The sequence below is a fragment of the Ciconia boyciana genome, chromosome 3 (assembly GCF_034638445.1).
Source record: "Ciconia boyciana chromosome 3, ASM3463844v1, whole genome shotgun sequence".
NCBI classification, from domain to species: Eukaryota; Metazoa; Chordata; class Aves; order Ciconiiformes; family Ciconiidae; genus Ciconia; species Ciconia boyciana.
The window spans coordinates 94,643,886-94,663,305 of record NC_132936.1 but is presented as its reverse complement, the minus strand read 5'-3'; the positions used below and the strand labels follow the sequence as shown (position 1 = coordinate 94,663,305).

At 40.8% G+C, this 19,420-nt stretch overlaps 1 protein-coding gene across 1 annotated transcript in view; it reads right to left on the bottom strand.

The window, feature by feature from the left end:
• The window catches only part of ZFAND3 (zinc finger AN1-type containing 3), a 146,439-nt gene extending 130,954 nt beyond the window's left edge, over window positions 1-15,485 (bottom strand). The window contains exon 1 of the mRNA XM_072856700.1: window positions 15,001-15,485. Within this exon, the coding sequence (XP_072712801.1) occupies window positions 15,001-15,470 (470 nt within the window). The 5' untranslated portion in view covers window positions 15,471-15,485. The remainder of the gene's footprint in view (window positions 1-15,000) is intronic.
• Between the last annotated feature and the right edge of the window lie 3,935 nt (window positions 15,486-19,420).

Here is a 19,420-nt window from a genome sequence, read left to right as displayed (position 1 = left end):
ATCTGTTGAGTTAATCAGTGACCCACAAATCTAGCTCCCAAATTTAACTAGCTCAATCTACATCAGTCCACTTTTGCATTTTAAACATGCAAATTCTATTAATTCATACAATTAATTCAAGACAAGCACTAGCTTACTCTTCTGAACTACATGAAGTCCATTAGCAGCCTGTTTTAAGTAAATAAATTATCAGGATCTCTCAAACATCTTAAACATTACCCTCCAATATGCTACCTACTCTCTCAACATCTAAAGTAAAACTGTAGAAAGTATTGGTATTTACCATTCTAGAATATGTACCTTGCTTTGTTATAATACAATTGCACATAAGCAGTGAGGTTTTTTCCTAAAGAGTTTTAAGCAGTATGTGGAGAAGTTTGCAGTGTCTACCTAATTAACAAGATAGATCAAATTTTGTGCCTAGCCGCTTGACAGTTTCCTTATAAATTTATAACTAAAGCCTTTATGCAAGTACAGCAGATTTAAAATTTAATGGCTGGAGGACAGAGAGAACAAGGTCACCCAAAACTGTTAAGTTTTATTCTCTGACAAAAATAAAAATACCTAGTTTTTCTTTTCTACTTTTGAGGACTTAGAAGAAAAGGTAACAAGGAAACTAAAGGAACAGTCAAAATGTGAACGTGCTTTACCCTCCCCCCCTTCCCACCTCCTTCAAAGTTTTGCCACAGTCTAAATTAATTCCCAAGTGTAAAACATTTGTGATAGCCTTTCTCATGTTGAGCCTTGAAAGCTCACTATCAGGAGCTCTTATTCCACAGCTGTTCAGCCGAAAGACCCCTAAGTAAGGCTGCAACTACTGCAGAGGGCAGGGTGGACCAGCTGTACAGGTAGCTCACTTTTCTCCACGAAGTCAGCGCTGGTCATCTAGCCATGAGGCATGAGCTGCTGCATGTGCCGTTCAGTGGATGACAGAGCAGAGAACAGCACTTTCCAGAAAGAGTGCCAGATGTAAGGTTGGGATGAGACACCCTACTTAATGCATCGTGCCTTTCTCCTATTTCACACAGCACACTTCCCAGGTCTCAGGCAATTGCATTTCAATTACCAGGGTAGAAAGAATTCAGCATGCACGTTTTGCTTTAAAGTTCAATGGTTTTAAACATCTAGTGAAAAAACAATCCCTCATCCCACATCCTTCATCGCGTGACAGGAGAAGGAAACCTTTACACAAACTGGTATTCAGGCTTTTCCATCTTCGGTGATCCAGATTAATGCAAACGCAAACTGTAATCTTCGCACTTGTCATTTTCACAAGGTAGCTTTTACTATTTTCTAAGTGTTTAAAGTAGGCAGCCTAGATTTACTTACATGAACAAAAACAAGGGTATCACAGAATTTGCAGAAACCATTATGTTATCCTCATCATTTTCCTATTTTGAAATAACATGGAGAAACTGTGGGAACAAGCCTCAACTTCTTATTTTCCTCTACTAATCAAGACTGAAGGGATAAATCACAATCAATACATTTATTTCATCTAATTCAGACAGTGGGAAATCAGGGCCAAGTTAATTATTTCATTTGCATGCATGCAGAGCAAACAGCAAAGGTTCTTTCGTTAGATCAACTTTTTATGCATTTCTGAAGGTAATCTTAGGCAAAGGCATGGTAACCAAGCACAGAGTGATCATTAACAGTAGGTAATAAAAATGAGCACCGTAACATTACCTCATCCTGAACTCTCACCCAAGCTATGTGTAACCTTCTCAGTACACAAGGATAACAAGCAAGTTTTAACTACCTAACCACTGTGACAGGCTGCAGCTGCAAAATGCAACTCTACTGCTTCATTAACTATGTCAAATTAATGTTGAATCCTAAATAGAAGCAGGAGTTAAACAGAGTTTTAAAAATTAAGCAAGCAAGCAGCAGTGTCAGCCCATAACTATTCAGTCAACTCTAGTCTCCAAGAAAATAAAAAATAATAAAAGAAAGAAAAATTAATGTTTCCATGATTCTGCTTGACTTTAAGCTTTTAATCATACATCTCTGCACCTTCTTCAGCTGCATCCTTTACTCATGGAAGGCCCCTTCTGAAAAGAGACCACACAATCTTTTCTCACTCTCCACTTTCACCAAAGCACCACAGCAGTCTGGGAAATCAAGTGACAGGTAAAAGAATTTTTTTAAAAAGTGTCAAAGAAAGTGTTTACACTCACTTAATTCAACTAGAATCAAAGCGAATTAAACACATCTGTCTCCATCTTTAGACAGTACAAATTGAACTAGCAGCTTATATCTTCTGTGGTAAGGATAATACCACATTCAGTGTTTGCTGCTTATCATGCTACATGATTTTAGCAGAAACAGTGGTTTCTGAACAATATCCACAAGTAAACAGCTGAAAACAAACATACAGAAACATTAACTCAGGCAGTCTGTCCAGCTAGCTGGTAGAAGACACTTGTCATTCATGTCCTATTAGGAGTTTTGTTGCAGCCGTAATGACCTAAGGACACAGGCAAGATTGATTTTGGGGACAGAGGTAATATCTAGATATATACTTAGAAAAAGTAGACCAGCTTCCCCATATATTGAAGAAAAGCCTGTGTCTCCAAAAGATGGTCTACTTCTTCCAAACTAGGTACTCAGCTGTGCTACTAAAATGTAACATCTAACTTCAGAATTTGTCCTGTATAGATGATGATGAACAAGAAAGCTAAGCAGAAGAAAGGGAACGGTGTTAACCAGCTAATAACAAATCCCAAGATGAGGATCATCTTACCATTTCCCTCACCCCCTTCTCTAACTACCTTCACAGACACCCGAATAATATAAGCCTTTGGAGTATACAACCTCAAAAATAAGTACAAATCCATTTGGACCATAAATTGACTAAAGTATTTATTGGTTGAGTGGCCTTAAGTTGTCCTCAAAAAATAATTTTGAAAAAAATAAAGATAATCTCTAATTTTATTTTTATTACATTCATACCAGGAAAAATACTACTAGAATAGTCAATGTTGTGTTCAAACAGAAAACATTTCTTTTACTGCTGTTTTCATTCTGAAAATTGATAAACACATACGAGCATTCTTCTGTGCTACAGTAAGTCAGTAGCTACACAGTCCATCTATATGAGTGCTGCAGAAGAAGCCATTTCAGTTTTTATAATTCTGTATCAAAAGTTGCAAAGAAATTAAAGGGGGGCGTGTGTATATATGTATAAAAAAAATTAAAATGCACACACAATTTCAACATTTCCAACCACAACATAAAGACTACTTAAAAGCACTTCTGTATTAAAGTTTGCAACAAACATGTTGCTAATGGAAGTCAGAAGCCCACTACTAAATCAGCAAACTGAAATAACAAGGACAGAAAGAATGCTAGTAAGAAAGCAGCTAAATCACTTCCCGTCTGAACGGCATCTAGCAATGTGCTGGGAACCCGATCTGAAGAAACAAAAAAAAAAAAAAAAAAAAGGAAACTGAAAATTATAGCAAACTCTGAAAGCTATAGGCTTAAGTTTCTCAAAGCCCTGGTCTAGTTCTGTTTAGTTTGGGTTTCCAATTACAGCAGTTTCAAGAGCACCAGTAGTTTCAGTTATCTGAATTTCAGAAGCACTTCAGAAGACGTGTCAGCTCAGGCAACTGAATTCTAACCTGTAATGCTAGAGTTCTCATTATGCCAGTAAGTGATGGAATTTCCAGTATTTTAGTTTATTTTGAAAGAATGATGTAACACATCCGTTTAGTTTACTACGTAAGGATATACATAACTGTGTTTTTCTTTTACCTTTTGAATCTGTCTTTACAAGCCACTTCAGCAGGGCAGGAAGTGTTAATTATTCACCAGAAAGATTTCTGGTCTTTCCTGAATTAGTCACATGAGAACATTAATAGTCAAAGGAGAGACTGCATCACAGAATAATGGATAATAATGGGGTCCTATCTTCATCAAGAGAGTGCTGCAAAACCACCTGAGACTTGCAGATGTGTAACACAGGCGGTTCTTGCTCTTCTAATTGCATAGTAACTCCTCTGATTGAAAGAGACTTCCTCCACCCACCACAAACACTTCCTTCTACATGAACATCCTTGGAAACAACATGTCAATGGGTCAATATTGTCCTGGAGCAAGTTCTGATTTAAAACAAACACGTCTCTCTAAAGGACAGAGCTGGAGAAGCTGTAAACACTCCTTGCTACCAAGTCTTTCATTCAAGGCTCCTAAAGCACTGTGGAATTAAATGAAGAGTGATATACGATTCACTAATGAAGGAAAACATGCAAAGGGAAAAGCACGGACCGACTGTCACACACTGCATCAGTGGCAGAAGTAATAATAAATCCTTTTGAAACTTAAATACCAAGAAGGGGACTTTTATTTAAAAAAAAAAGGACTATCCTTATCTTTATGGGTTTATAGTCTCTAAACTCTTGTAATAAATGTAAGATGTATCCAAAAAAAAAAAAAAGAGCATTAGAGGAACAACATCTATATATTTGGAATCACAGTACCCAAGCAGAAAGCTAAAACAGGAACAAGCCCAGCGTCCAAAAGAAAGACAATTGCTAACAAACTACAGACAAAAGAAGAGAAGGATATATAGAGAAGAAATGGAATTCAACACTTCCATTTCTAACATCTAACTAATTCTGGAAAAGAAATATACTCAAAAATAAGCATGTTAGAAGTATCACAAACACTCCACGTATTTGGCAACACCAGGAGTTCCAAGCATCAGAGTTAGTCCACTTCCTCAAATCAAATGAGGAATCAATTTGCTCCATCTTAAGGTAATCATTATTTCCATGCAAGTTCAATTTAAATTACTTTGCAATGAAGTATTAATCACAAAGCCTCAGTGCCAAGAAAAGATATTTGAAAAGTTCAAATACTATTGTTAATTGCTTTCTTTTGAAAGCTCAAAAATGAGTTAACACCTAGAGAAGTTGCTGAGTATATATGGATTAATCCTGAAAGCCCTTTATCAGTTATAGCACAGCTGACTGTTCATCCACACATCTGTGTAAAAATAAAAAAACCCCAAGATTTCAACTGCTTCAAAGAACTACTGCATTTTAAATCTTCTAAAATTTTGAACATTTTTCAAAAACAAATTGAGATGCTTTCCATATAATTTTTTTTCCTATTAAAAACTGAATAATTACACTAACATGCTTACAAAATAAAATTGGATAAAACCTTTATTATGGAAACATACAATGTTAAAAATGCTTTCACTCACCCTGTACTTCACTGTACAGAAGTACACAGTCAAAAGTTGATTCTAAAAATAGAAATTATCAGATTTTAAAATGATTAACATGTTAACAATTCAGGGGAACACTTGAAACCTACCTACGTGAATAAGCAAACATTTTTAAACATACGGACAATTTTAGAAACATTATTGTTCATTAGTTCACTGAAGGAGATTACTAAAAACAAGTAACACTAGGACCTTAAACAATGAACAAGCATTACTGCATTTGACACTAATGCCTCTTCTTGCAAACTGGTGTCAACAATGCCTGACTTAAGATTCACCTTTCTCCAGCTAAAAAATGCATTTCATTGAGTAATATTGGATACTTGTTAAAGTTTCAAAGAGATAACATATTTATCAAAAAGCTAGACTCCTTAATATTGACATTATCTTGGACCAAAATAGCATCTAATCAACAGTTAGAACAACAATACAATTTCCAATACTGAGGGACTCTTGCTAAATGACAGCATTTTCCCTACTTTATATATGCAACTTCCTCTGAGACACCTCTAACCAACATACAATTAGAGATCAAAATGCTGCTGTTATGGCGACAGGGCTGATCTCAGTAACAGTCATATTGTGAAAGCCAGTTGTGTTTTAGCAACTAAGTCAATGAGGACACAACTTTGGATTCTGCTTTTCTAAGTGCACAATTAGAAGGTTATCATGGAACCAACCTGCCTTTTTTTTTTTAAAACACTTCTTCCAATCTAGTATTGCACTCCCTTCTTCTCCCCCTTCCTTAGGTGCTTAGGAATTGAATAGGACTTCTACATTCACACAAGCAGAAGTTAACAGACCCTCAAATTAAACAACTCGCCCAGCATCAGATACTACATAGACTAAAGAGCTAGAAACTAAAGAGAGTAATCTTCAAACAATCTCTTTTTCTTTCAGTTTGTCTGATTGCTTATTAAAATTATTTTAGGAAAACCAATTTTTATCTCCCTTCAAAATTTTTCATTAATTCCAGTTACTCTCTTTAATTTACAAAAAATAAACATTGGAAATCCAGCACTAGCCAAAGTATATTTATTAAAGGACATAATGCCAATGAAAGTAATTTTAAAAATAAATTCCCTTAAACCACTAATAAAAATGCTACAACATTTAGAAACTGAAATTTATCTTCCTCCCATTGACCTACATTCTTCAAGCTCAGAGCATGCATATGGCAGCCAGATTAAACAGCAGGAAGTGAACAGGATACCTACAATTCTTTCATAAATAACGTAGGGCAGCAGTCCCTGCTGCAGGGAAGACCCCAGAGAACAGATAAAATGTAAAAATCCATCAACAATTTCCTAATACAACTTCTCTGTACAGGCAAGTACTGCACTTACCACAATGCTACTACTTAGACACTATTAACAGAGAAATTGAACACACAACTGCAAATGTCTTCCTTCTCCAACTCATGGAATACTGTAACTCTTCAATTAATACATTTTCCTGAGTTCAGATAAAGAATAATTTAGGGTGAATGGAGCTATGTATTACAATACACTGTCTGACTTCCAAGTTAAAAGATTTCAAAAAATGTGTTTAAAAAAAATTAAAATTAAGTTTAAACCCCACACTCCTTAAGCATATAAAATTCTCCCCAACTCAAAAGATCCATCCCTATTATAAAAAAAACAAAAAAAACCAAAAAAAACCCCCAAACAAACACAAAACTGTTACATCAAAATCTTAAATTAGGAGATAATGGATGGGCATTTTTGCAGAACCTAAAAATACCAACCCACTTCTACTGTATGTTAACATCATCTCTATGGTCTGAAACCATTGATCGTGGTCATCCACACAAAGGTTTCATTTTCAGAAGTGTTTTTCAGAATCATTCTGCTGCATATAGTGTCCTCAACAGTATCTTCTTATGTGACCTTCTCAGTGTCCTGAGAAGATGCCTTTCTAATATCTGCAACTACTCTGATTTGTGAAGTTCCTTCACAAATCTGATGTCTAGAGAAGTCAATTCATGCTAAAAGCTATTGCTTGATTTTTAATTCTTCTTCCAAAACCAGAGAAGGGACTCCGTGCTAACAAGCCCTGCCTATACTGAATAGACAGGAAGGATTTTTGCCATTTGAGCAAAAGAGGAGAGGAAAAAAAAGGGGAACAGATCAATGTAATTTAACTGCCTAAATTGAATATAAAGTTTATCTCTGAGATCCAAATAAGGGTTTCAACATAATCAAGATGAAATACTGTCCAAAAACTTTCACAAGGCATTTGTGATAACACTTTGAGATACAAAGTTAGTCAAGGTTGCCTGTCTGAGGAGATACAGGAGCACAGTAACATTTTAAACTTCAAAGAATATAAGCAATATTTTGCTGAGAAAATATATCACATTAATCATTCCTACCAACTGCCTCTAAAGAAGCCTGTATCTATTTATATGCACAAAACTTGTAAATTAAAATAATTTTTAAATCCAGTAATTATTGGCATAGCATGTTAGTGAAAATATTCAAGTCAAAACCAAACATCTCCAATGAATGTATCCATCAAGGATCATTCTCTCAAGTTAATGCTTTGCATCACTGATTTAAAGACCTTAAAGGAAATACTGGATCATGATGCTTCCATCAATTCGAGACTTCAACAGCTATCCAAGCCCAACATGCAGCAACAACAGTACCACTTCTGTGGAAGTTCGATGTTGAAGTGGTTAAAATTTATGCAATTAAAACCAGCAGCAATATTTCCTTAAAACTGATACCTATATTATAACCCTCTAACAGACTGGACTTACCATTAGAAACTTTTGAGAACCCAAAGCATGTTCAATAAAATGAAGCAATATACAAAACACAATGTATCTATGTTACCATACAACAGTTGAATATTCTACTAATTAGCATTAAGACAGATATTTCGTAGCACTAACTGTGGAATAATCATTAGCACTGCCCAAATCACAATATCTTCGACTAATCACAGTTTACAAAAGACATGAAGAAGATACTGACAGGAAGACAGAAAGGAACCTGGGAGGTGATCTAGACACAGGAACTTTTAACTCCTCCAAGCTTCAAAAAGCAGCACACAATGTACTTCTTTCTTGTTCGTTCCACTTATAGGAGCAGCAGCTATGACACTGAATTTCATTCCAACTGACGAGGAAGTTACGGTTAGATTAAAAGGTGCTGGATACATCTGTCTATAATTAGCACTGCATCCATCTACAATTAGAAAATATTTCTAAAACACTTTATATACAGACTTTGAATAAATTCATGGTTTAAGCAAGTGTTTGTTTTCTCAAATTCTGGCTTCACTGAAGAAGTGAACAGACATTTTTAATCAAGCAGGCCTATTTTTGGATCTTCTTAAATGAAACACCCTCATACACCAGCTGTTTGAATTTATTCACTCCTTAGAATTATCATACAGCAAGATTAAAGAAAAAAAAATAAATTACTTTTTTTTTTTTCATAGAGAGAATGGTTAAATTATGGAACTACTTGCTGCAGGATGTTGTGACGGTCAAGAGTACATATGGATTCACCAAGTCATTATGCAAATTCATAAAAAAATAGGTAAGACCTATCAAGCCATAAATCTATAAAACAGAGGACAACCTTATGTCAGACTGCCAAAAGCAAAGGAGGTATACCAAGATAAGCATCACTGCATGCTTGCTCTGTCCTTACGCTTATTGCCTCGGCATCACTTACCACCGAAATCAGAAACAGGGCTGGATGCATCTTTGGTCTGATCCAGAACAGCTGTTTTTCATTAAATAACAAAATCTCCTTTCTGTTTTGTCTATTCTATTAAGTACTGCAAAAGAAAGCATTGTTTTCACATTCCTAGAAAAGAGCTTATTACAGTTAAAGTATTAAATCCAGTTCATCTGCTTTTACTACGAGTGCCAATAACCCCCATTCCTAAAGGTAAGCTTCTACAGCAAATAGAAAACTTAGCCCTGATCCAAAATGTGGTACCTTGCAACTGTGGTTGCAAGAGGTAATTGCCCACTGTATAAAAAAGTGAAAAAAATTTCTATCTTTTGACTTGAGATGCTCGTCCAGTTGTATTATGACTGAGGGAAATCACAAGAACCTCACAATTTATCATTCTTTATTCTGCATATTCTTATTCAATCAGGGAACATGACAAAGTTCAATTCCCCCTCCTCAGATAGAAGCTTCTATGTCTCATAGTTTCAATGTCTTCTAAAATTAAGATCCAAGCAAAGAATTTCAGTGCCTCTCCAATGCCTGTTATCATCCTCTGTAGAACTTCCTAGGAAAACTTGTAAATAAATCAATTCCTCATGAGACTCTTTGTTTCTGTCAGTTAAATAATTTGTCACTTTCATTTGTGTAACACACCAGTAGATGAGTTACAGCAGTTGACAATGGCTTTAACTACAAACTGCTTCAAGTTCTTTTACCCAAGGATTTGACAGAGTATTAAGTAAGTTCCTGCATAACATAAAAAAAATATTCAAGTATTTTTAGTCTTAACCTGAGACCAAAACAGAGTACAAGGACCACAGCAGGCAAATTAATTAATTACTTGATTCCAACCAACTACAGTTTCCTGTGATAGATGGCCTATAAATGTTTGTAATAAATAAAAGCAAACAAGCTTTTATCTTACCAAAAAATGGTTTAAGTCTTGTACAAGGTAGTAAGAAGTAGCCTTCCCAAAACAGAAGTGTCATTAACTTATTGATTTAAATCAATTTATACTTTAGAGGGAAGAACTAACATTTCTGATCATCAATAACTGCAGAGAAACCCTGTCCCTCACACAGCACTACCCACACACAGCTATCCCAAAGCACCTTATTTGATCCTCACTGCTCACTATTCACTCAAAGACCTCAGAGTTAATACTGAGGTCTAATAAACAATAACCTATTTGGTAGTGCATACATTGTCTTGCATAAACTGACAAATTCATTGTTGATCCAAAGCTCCAGTAAGTGAAAGCCTGGCTAAGGAACTGCATGATACAAGCCCAGTGAAAACTAATTCTCAGAGGAAAAAGTACGTATTTCAACAGTTTACTCAAGCCTCATTGAGGAACACCTATGTGAGGTTTCAACAGTGGTTAAAGCAAAATCAGGTTTATGAAGGCATTATGCATTCACGATGACCTACACAACCTATGAGATTATAAAGTATTTATTAAAAGGACAGTTACTGAGAGTTCATATGAAATGAGCAGCTGTGATCACCAAAAAAAAAGAAAGGAAAAGACCAGCCAGAGAAGAGGCTTCTTAATGGCATATATATATATAGATATAGTCATTATTTGTTTAGCAGCTAAAAGCAAGCTTTGGCGATATACAGTCACAAACTAATCATGCTTATGTTAAATGATTCACCATTTGATCAAATGTTTAATTTTAGTAAACAAAATTGAGAAAAGAGCCAGATTGGCATGGCAGGGACCTGATGATACATAAGTGACTGGAAAATCCAGACTCAGAAATAAACTCTGGATTGGGCCTGCACAGAATGCTTGGGGCACAATGTCTCATCACACATATGATGCATGCAGTGTCAGAGAAAGGCAGAACAAATGGTAACATCCTGCAAAACCCCTGCTGGCATGTTCTCAAACAATATTGCCATCAGTTTTAGCTGACTACAGTACCTTATAGTTGCCAGAAATAAGATGAGATGAAACTAATCATACTGTGTTTTCAATCAACTTCCTGCTGGCTGCCACCATTTCAAGAATGGAATTCATTTGTTTAACATCCATTAACATATTTCCTTCTTTCTGGTTCTAAGGCACTGAATGCAATGGTATGGTATCAGTCTGGACCATAAGAAAAATAAGCAGCAGTCCTTACAGTACAAACAGAATTGTTAAAGTATTACCCTCTCTGACATACTCCTTCACAGTATATGCTTCTACCAGCCAAGGAGTATTTTAGCTTACAAGTCTCATCTATGCATATAACCATTTAATAGTAAAAGCCTCAGCCCTTTGATGAGCTACAAGGGAAACCTTCATGGAGTCCTTTAAAAGCTAATGGGGAACTGCCAACATGTAGTTCATTAAAGGATCATGCCTCATCTCTAATCAGCAAAATGGTTTAACTGGCATATATACATATACTAATATTTTTGTGTATTTATTAACTTAGAGTTGAAGATTTTTATATATGCCATAAAGTGAAACAGGTTTCTGAAATCCACTAATCTAAGAAAAAAACCCAACATTAAATGGTCTGTTAATCAGGACGAGAAGAAATAATTTTTCCAGATCATAAGAATGAGACGTTAAGCACAGCATAAACTCTAGAAGAAGTAACCTAAAATAACAACTTGCATACTGCACCCTTTCCAACCTTTGTACACTAAGACTATTCCAATAGGAAGCAAGATAGTTGCAACTGACTGAAGTTTAAAATATAAAAACAGGAAGAAAGGGGAGCAAAATATTTCCAAACAATAAGTTGTGTGAATTTTTCATAATTAACATTAATACAGATGAGGTTTCACAATTATTTGGTTACCACAATCTGGGTAACCAAAATAATTTTGGTTACCCAGATAAAATACAAAGATCATCTCAGTGCTCCACTTGAACTTTACTTGAGCAGAAATGAACAGACTGGACATTCTAAAAAGAAGGGCAAGTCTGCAGGAGATTTAAGGATGGATTCCGTGATCTTCAACAAAAAGTAAGCAAACGTTGCCGCTGACCTTAGGCAGATGTTTCAGAAGTTCTGAACAGTCTCACTCAAGTCCCTTCTTTCAGCTGTTCATTTTTCAGTCTCTTAGATCTTGAAACATCAAGAGTTTAGTAGTTTTTCAGTCACTAGAGAGTCCTGAAACCTACAGGATCTGAATTTCTAATACAAAACCAAGCATTTTAAAAGAAGCAGCCCTCCGACTTTAATGTAATAATACATACTAGTCTTCTCCTGTAATCTCTTTGCATGCCACCACTATCAACATGCACCTCAGGAGCTACTTCTATCACTGTTCACCAATAGGCAAGTTTTAGGCCAGAGACCCACAGCTTACTTCAATTTTAATGCTTCTTTCAGTATTTTCCTTAATGTTTCCTATCTTTGTGGATTACTGCAGAAAGCATGCATCTTACTGCAAACAGTCCTGGCTAAGCATTACATAAAATCAATCAAAAAAAAAGAAAATCACCATCTTTTATACTTGACAAAATCTAGACCCTAATGTTTGACCCACTGACACTGAATTATTCTGCTACCTACATGGTTCAGGCTCACTCAAGAACCACCATGAAAGGATTCTCAACCACTGGACTGATGGGGACCAGGAAACATAAAGCAATACTATTCCTCTACATTTCTTTATTTACAAATTTCATGGAAATTACTACATTAAATTACAAGTTTCAGAACTTTTCATAGCCTTGACTGTCCTGCAGATAAAGGGCAAATATGGCCCTGTTATTCCAAAATGTGACTTGACAGACATATAAAAGTGACATGAAAGTCACAGATAAGACTCTGTCTTAAGACATGTTGCTGGTAACAACCCTAGCTGACATGTAGAGCAGCAGAATTCAACTTCAGGTGCATAAGTCTTTTTGCTATCATGATTTACTTTCTTCAGAAAGCTGGTATAAAACTGTGACCCTTTAAGTACTCCTGCCAATGCAACTTCACTAGAAGGGCATGTCTACACAGATTTAGCAGCCGATCTTTTCAAGCACTAGCAAGGCCTAGGTAAATAAGGACAAGACGACACTTAAGTTTCTTCAGGACTGAGAAGTACAACAAACCACCAAACTCTGGAAGCTGACAGCACAGTTCTGGTTTTTGCTGGGTTTTGTTTGGTTTTTTTAAGTGAAAAAAACAGAGATGTAGTTTGCCACTGTGTATTGAAATGTACCTGGCAGACACTTAAAGAAACTGAAAAACAGATTAATTTCTTCACTGTATTGGTGGAGACGGTGAGCTTTTTTTCACAATGCTGTCTTTCAAAAATATCTTACAAGAAACACTACTGCATGGATGACACGAGGGGAGGGGGGACAAAAAAATACCATTTGGATAGCTGCTTGTGCAAGGGAAATGTATGTTAAAAAAAAAAAAAAGTAGTGGCTTTAAAGGCAATGGGTTTTCTTGAAAGCCTCCTGTCACCATTAAGCAGATCCTTGAACACAAAGCACCAGATTTTCTTCTCATTATCACAACACACTCAACTAGCCAAGATTCAGCCCAATGAAAAAGTTCACTTCCAACTTTCTGCAACTCTCCTTTCACATCAGTATCATGTTACAGAACTCAGTACACTACATTAGAGATAGCAGCAACTTGCTTTCCAGTACATTACAGAAAGCATCAGGCTCAAATATGGGAGCCTAACAAAACAAAAATTAAAAAAATAATCTACTGTATACTTATAATCTGTCTTGCAAGTTCACTCCCAGCAGGGCCATGGCATTTGTTGCAGTCCAGGCTTCTGTCATAACTCAAAAATGGGATTTCATTTAAAATCCTGCCACCCCAATAAACCAACCAAATGTACAGTGACATCACTAAATCACTCTTATTGCATCTCTTTCCCCTCAGCCTCCACTCCCCCAGAGTACCTTCAATTGTATGACATAAATCCCAAGAAGGTACAATCACAGATAAGTGTAAATCTCAGGTGGGCCCTCAAAAGTCTATTTGTCACATATTCTTTGAACTTCCCATAAATAAGAACATTAGGGACTAACGTTTCTGTGATATACATTAAAGGTGCTTTGTGATCATGTGTATCTGCCAGTATACCATCTACCATGATACATCCGATTTAAAAAAAAAAAAAAAGGAAACATCTTCAGCAGACGTGACCCTAGAGGTGAGAGGAGTTTAGCAAGGAAGAGGCTTACTTTTTTTTCACCTTTGGCAAACAGGAATGACCCTACTTCCTTCCTTCTAAAAGGGGATCAGCCAACAGCTAACAAGGACCTTATCTATTATGAACCTCCCTGCCTTCGTAAGGTGGAGAAAGAAGTATATTTTTGCCCTTAGCCTTTTTCCTGCATCAGTTATCCTGCCCTGCGCTGACCTGCGTGAATAGCAGCAAAAGCTCCCCGTTCCCGGGCGCAGGGCAGGGATGTGTCAGGCACCGCGCTCCAGGACACCAAGCCGGGCAGCCAGGGGCCCGCACTACTCATCTGCGCCTATGAGGAGCCCGAGGCAGGCCCCGGAGCGCACCCGGCAGCCCCAAAGGAGAGGCAGCCGCTCCGGGAAACCTGAGTGTCTGGGGAAGCGAGCAGGCCTTCTCCCCGAGCTGCCGGGAAGGCCGCCGCCGAGGTGCCCGAGCGGCGGGGAAGGCCGCGGGGCCACCGCCCGCGGCCAGGCCGGGCCCCCCCCGCGCCCGGGGGCAACGCAGCCGCCTGCCCCCCCCCCGGGTCACCCGCTGCCTCTAAGCCAGGAGCCGCCGCCACCCCCGCCCGGGCCCCCCGGGACCGCGGCACACCCCGCCACACGCCGGGAGGCAGGGGGACACCCCTCTCCCCCACCGGGCACCCCCTGCGGCCCGCCCGGCAGGGGCCAGCGGCCACCCCCGCCCCGGGGCGAGCTGCCGGCTCGGCCCCCGTGACAGGCCCGAGCCCAGGGCTACGACCTGGCCCGGCGCCCCGGCCGGCCTGCCCTCCAGGCCCGGCCCGGGCCCTGCCCCCGCCCGGCTGCGGCCCCCCGCCGCCTCGCCCTTCGCCTCGCCGCCCGTCCCCCTCCCCGCGCCGGGCCAGGCCGGGCCGGCTCCAGCCCAGCCCCCTCCTCGCCCTCGGCCCCTGCTTACCCCCAGAAGCCGCAGGGGCAGCGCGGTGGCAGGCTGGGCGCCTTGCTGCGCTCGCTGCCGGCGTCTCCCATGGCGGGGCCGGGGCGCGGGGCGGCGGCAGCGGCGGGGGGGGGGGGGGGCGCGGGGCTCCCAGCCGGGATTCCAGGCCGGTCAGCTGGAGCCGGGCGCGACCACTGGGGAGGCGGTGGAGGGGAGGGCGCGGGAGGGGGGCGGCCGCGCCCTACCGGCCGGGCCCGCAGGGGAGCGGGGACGCGGCGCGGAGCGCTCTGCGGCGGCCCCTCCCGCCCGCCGGTTCCTGTGACGACCCCGCTGTCGCAGCGGGGCGCGCCCGCCCTCCCCCGCCGCTCGGCCCCTGACTCAACAATGCGTGTGTGTATGTCCCCCTCCGGCGCCTTGCTTCCCCCTGCCCTGAGCGGGATGGTTTCGCCAAGCCACCGGATCAGCTGGGAGTGGCATATACCATAGCCCATCCCCGGGGGGAGAAGGGTTAGGTCGGAGGTGGGAACTAGGAGAGAAGCAAGTTTGGAAGGCATCCATAGACTCGAGAAGGGAACGAACTTCTCTGCGAGGAGGCCTGGGGGGGCTGAGGCCTGCAGAGCTACCTGGAGCCGCCGCCCTCTTTTACTTCTACCCACACGTTAGGCTCATAGTGGTACAGCCAGGGAAGACCGGGGGTGTGGGGGTGCCGGCGTTGGCCGCGCATGCGCGGAGGGCCGTCGACGCGGAAGTTGGTCGGTGGCGAGGGGGTCCCCGGGGGCCTCCCCCGCGCTGCCCAGGGCCTCCCGGGTCGGGACCTGTCCGAGCCGCCGGGGCCCAGGCTCACGCTCAGGCTCCGGCTCTCGGCCAGGAGCTGCCTCGCCGAGGCGGGGCTGGTCGCTGCCAGCCCCGTGTGTCGGGAGGTGGGCAGCCTGTGCGCACTCGCCGGGTGGCCGCCTCTGGGGGACCCCGGTGCGGGAGAGGGTGGGCCGGGCCTCGTTCCCCGTGGGCTCCGTTTGCTTCCGTGCCAGGCCTCTCCGCTGCGGGCAGGGAGGGAGACCTGGCGGCCGGGGAGGGCCTAGAGGGCGACGCTCCGTCTTCTCTTTCCTGCGGATTCCGTAGGTGTTCGTCCGGGGTTTCCCTCAGTACGAAATAAAATCGGTTAGGTGTCTAAAGTACGTGGGGATTTCTTTGCCTGTGGTAAACAACACTCACTGCCTGAGGACACTAAGCTGGGGGCTGGCTGGAGCCGGGAGGAGGAGGGCCACCTTGGCCCTCGCGTTTTGGCCCCAGAGAAGGGGACCTGCAAGAGGTAAGGTACGGCAAGCAGGGAAGCGTGCGGCGGGCACGGTGCACAGGCGATGACCGGCTGCCGCCCTTTGACGGACAGGAAAGGAGGGGAATTTCCAGCATCTGGACTTGAGGGCTGAGTAATGGGGATTGTACTTCTGGTACGGGTTTAGCAAATGGCCTTGAGCAAGTTACAGTCTTGCACTCGCTGTACCTTGGTTTTGTCTGTGAAGTGGAAATATTGCTGATCCCCTGCTAGAAATTGCTTTTTGATCTGAGTGAAAAATGCTACGTGGAAAAATACTGGTGTGGCAAGAATGAAGGTGGAATTTTGATGTATTCCTGAGGTGCTGTTACCCATCTTATACTTTGATTTCTGCTTTGCGCTTAAATCCAAGGTTATTTAATATTGAAAATAATAAACGTCCTTAACAAAGTCCAGAGTATGTAGGTCTTTGTAAACAACTAATTAATTCTGCCAGTGACCTTCTGATGTGGATATTAACCTTCTTAAAGAATGTTATATCAAATTAATTCATGACAGAGAAAAAAATAATAAAAAAATGCACATACACACATGCTTAAAACTTTTTAATAAAAAGTTGGAATTTAATTGAAGTCTGTAAACAGACTTCTTTTGAAGAGGCTGGTTTGTGCCAGCATTTACTAATAATGGTTGTTTTATCTAACTGTTGTGTCTGGGGTTACCTGACTCCCTGTTGATGCGTCAAGCGTGCCGTTAATGCTTCAGCTCTTCCTCAGCAGCGACTTCGAATGCAATAACGTTATTGAGTGTAAGACCTACACGGTACGATGGAAACAGGACATATGTTGAGAGTTTTCATTGACACATTAACTGGTCGAACTGCCAGCCCTCTTTGAAGTGTCTGGCTGCATACCACCCTGTGCACCGAAGCACAAGAGCTTCCTCTTGGCACATCTTCCTGAAGAGCCTAGCTGCTGAGGCAGCCCTGCTGAGCGCACCAAGAGAAGTGAGTGCTTGAACAAAATAGCCCTGGCCTCATTAACTCGGCCCTTTAAGCCAGTAAGTCAACTGAAAATTGTCTCTTAGGTGCTGTCTACCTGTACTACTACCGGAGGCTGTAAATTCCCCTCAGATAAGGAGTACATACTGGCTTTTTAAAGGTGATTTGATAGTTTGTATGTCCTTATTTGCTATTAAAATGAGCTCATGTTGAGTTAGCTTTCAAGTATTACAAATGTTGTGGAGAAGCATTCTCTCTTGTGTCATTTCAAATAAGCCTTTCTTGATTTTGTAAAGTTATGTTGGGATAATGTCAAAATTCTAGTTTTCCAAGCAATTCAGATTTTTAAAAACCCTACAGTGGTGTGGTAATTCACTCCAAAGTGAAACACAGGAAAAACATGAGTTTAGGGATAATGTTGTTACATGAAGCAAGCACATATTAAGCATGATGACGATGAAGACACCTGAACAACTCTAACTCTTCCTACTACTAATGCCCTAAGGAGGAATAATCGGGGAGGGGGGAGGGGGAACTTTAGGATTACAGTACAGTTGAATACTACAGGATGGAGCAGAGAGAGCACGTGTGCTTTGATGCTGTCATGCCATGTGTTTATAATAATATTAATATATTTGGGTTGGGTTTTTTTTTTAAGTATGACTTTGCAGCACTGGTTTTGTATAATTGTGGTATTTCCTACTTTGTTTAAACAACACAAAATTTAAATTACTGATGTATTCATTCAGCGTTGTTTCCTGAAAATTTAGTGCATTAATCTATACCTGCTTTTCTAAACCCTGTAATGTTTTTATTTGTGTCATGTTTCTTCTAATCATATCCATCCGTTTGCAACCACCCACCAGAAAGTATGTTTTTGTGGTGCAACCTGATAGCAAGGGGAAGTACCAGTGTGCGATGCTTCCTTAGAGGCTGGCAGGGAGAAAATTGGTTCAGCTGATGTAAAATGAATGCAGTCATGAACAGGGCATTGCAACCTCCATTCAGTGTGTGGGCTCTTCCTCCAACAGATCTCCTGTTGAGCCAGGCCTCTGGCTCCCTGAGGAGTTTCAGTGCTAACTGACCTTTTCTCTAGCTTTTTTTCATCCAAAGAGTCCAAGCCGTGAACGCTTTCTCAACTAATGTATAAGCATCCAATAACAAATGGATAAACAGCACTTAGGAAGCATATGCAGGGTTATGCAGCCTATTTGTTAGATAGGGCTGGGAATATTCATATGCAGAAAGTCATCATATGGTCCGGATACAGCAAAGCATGTTTCAACCTTGGGAAGCAAATATGCATTGTAAACATGCATTAGGTGGGGGGGGAAACCTACTTAGTGATAGGAAAGTAACTTGAAAAACAGTAATGCCAGAAGAGGACTTACCGAGCAACTGTTTAACAATATGACAACAGAAACAGCTGATGTAATTTTAGTTCTGCATATCCGAATGCATGAACTAGATGGGGAAGGTGGACTCCAGTGGCCCTGCAGCTCTTCCCCGGGCATGTTTTTGCAGACATATCAGAGAGAATGAAGCGAAGAGCAACCAAAAACAGCCTGCAGACACTGAAATACTTAAAAAATCTAATGTTTACAGTTTGGCCAAGGAATAATTGCATTTGGGGAGAGATCATAACCATACATTCATGTTTAAAATTATAAACAAAAATGGAAGGTATTTGCCAGCAGGACACACGGAGTTTAGTAAAAGATGTAAAAGAGCTGTCTCTTAGGGGAGAAATGCTTAGGACATATACAGAAAATGTTCTCATGGTGAAATCTGATTTTTACTTCTCACTGAGGTGCTTCTGGCTACTTCTCAGCGGGGCCCTGTTGCAGGATTAGATGAGGTAACAGACCTCACAGGATGAGGAGGCAAAACTCCACCACATTTAGAAGCCACAATTAAATACCATTGTTTCTTAAGTGCTGCCTTTTTTTTCAGATAAACTAGAAAAGGTTGTACCCGTATATAATCAGAACATTTGGGGGTTGTTTATTTTAGTATAAACATGATTGCCCGATTGAGATACACGTGCACATCTGTAAAGTGGAGCAGGTGGAGAATGTCACAAGTATTGTACATCTTCCTTCTCATCCTGAGATCTAAATTACCATAAAATGATAAAAGTGACTCATGTGGTGCCAATCTGTTAGAGA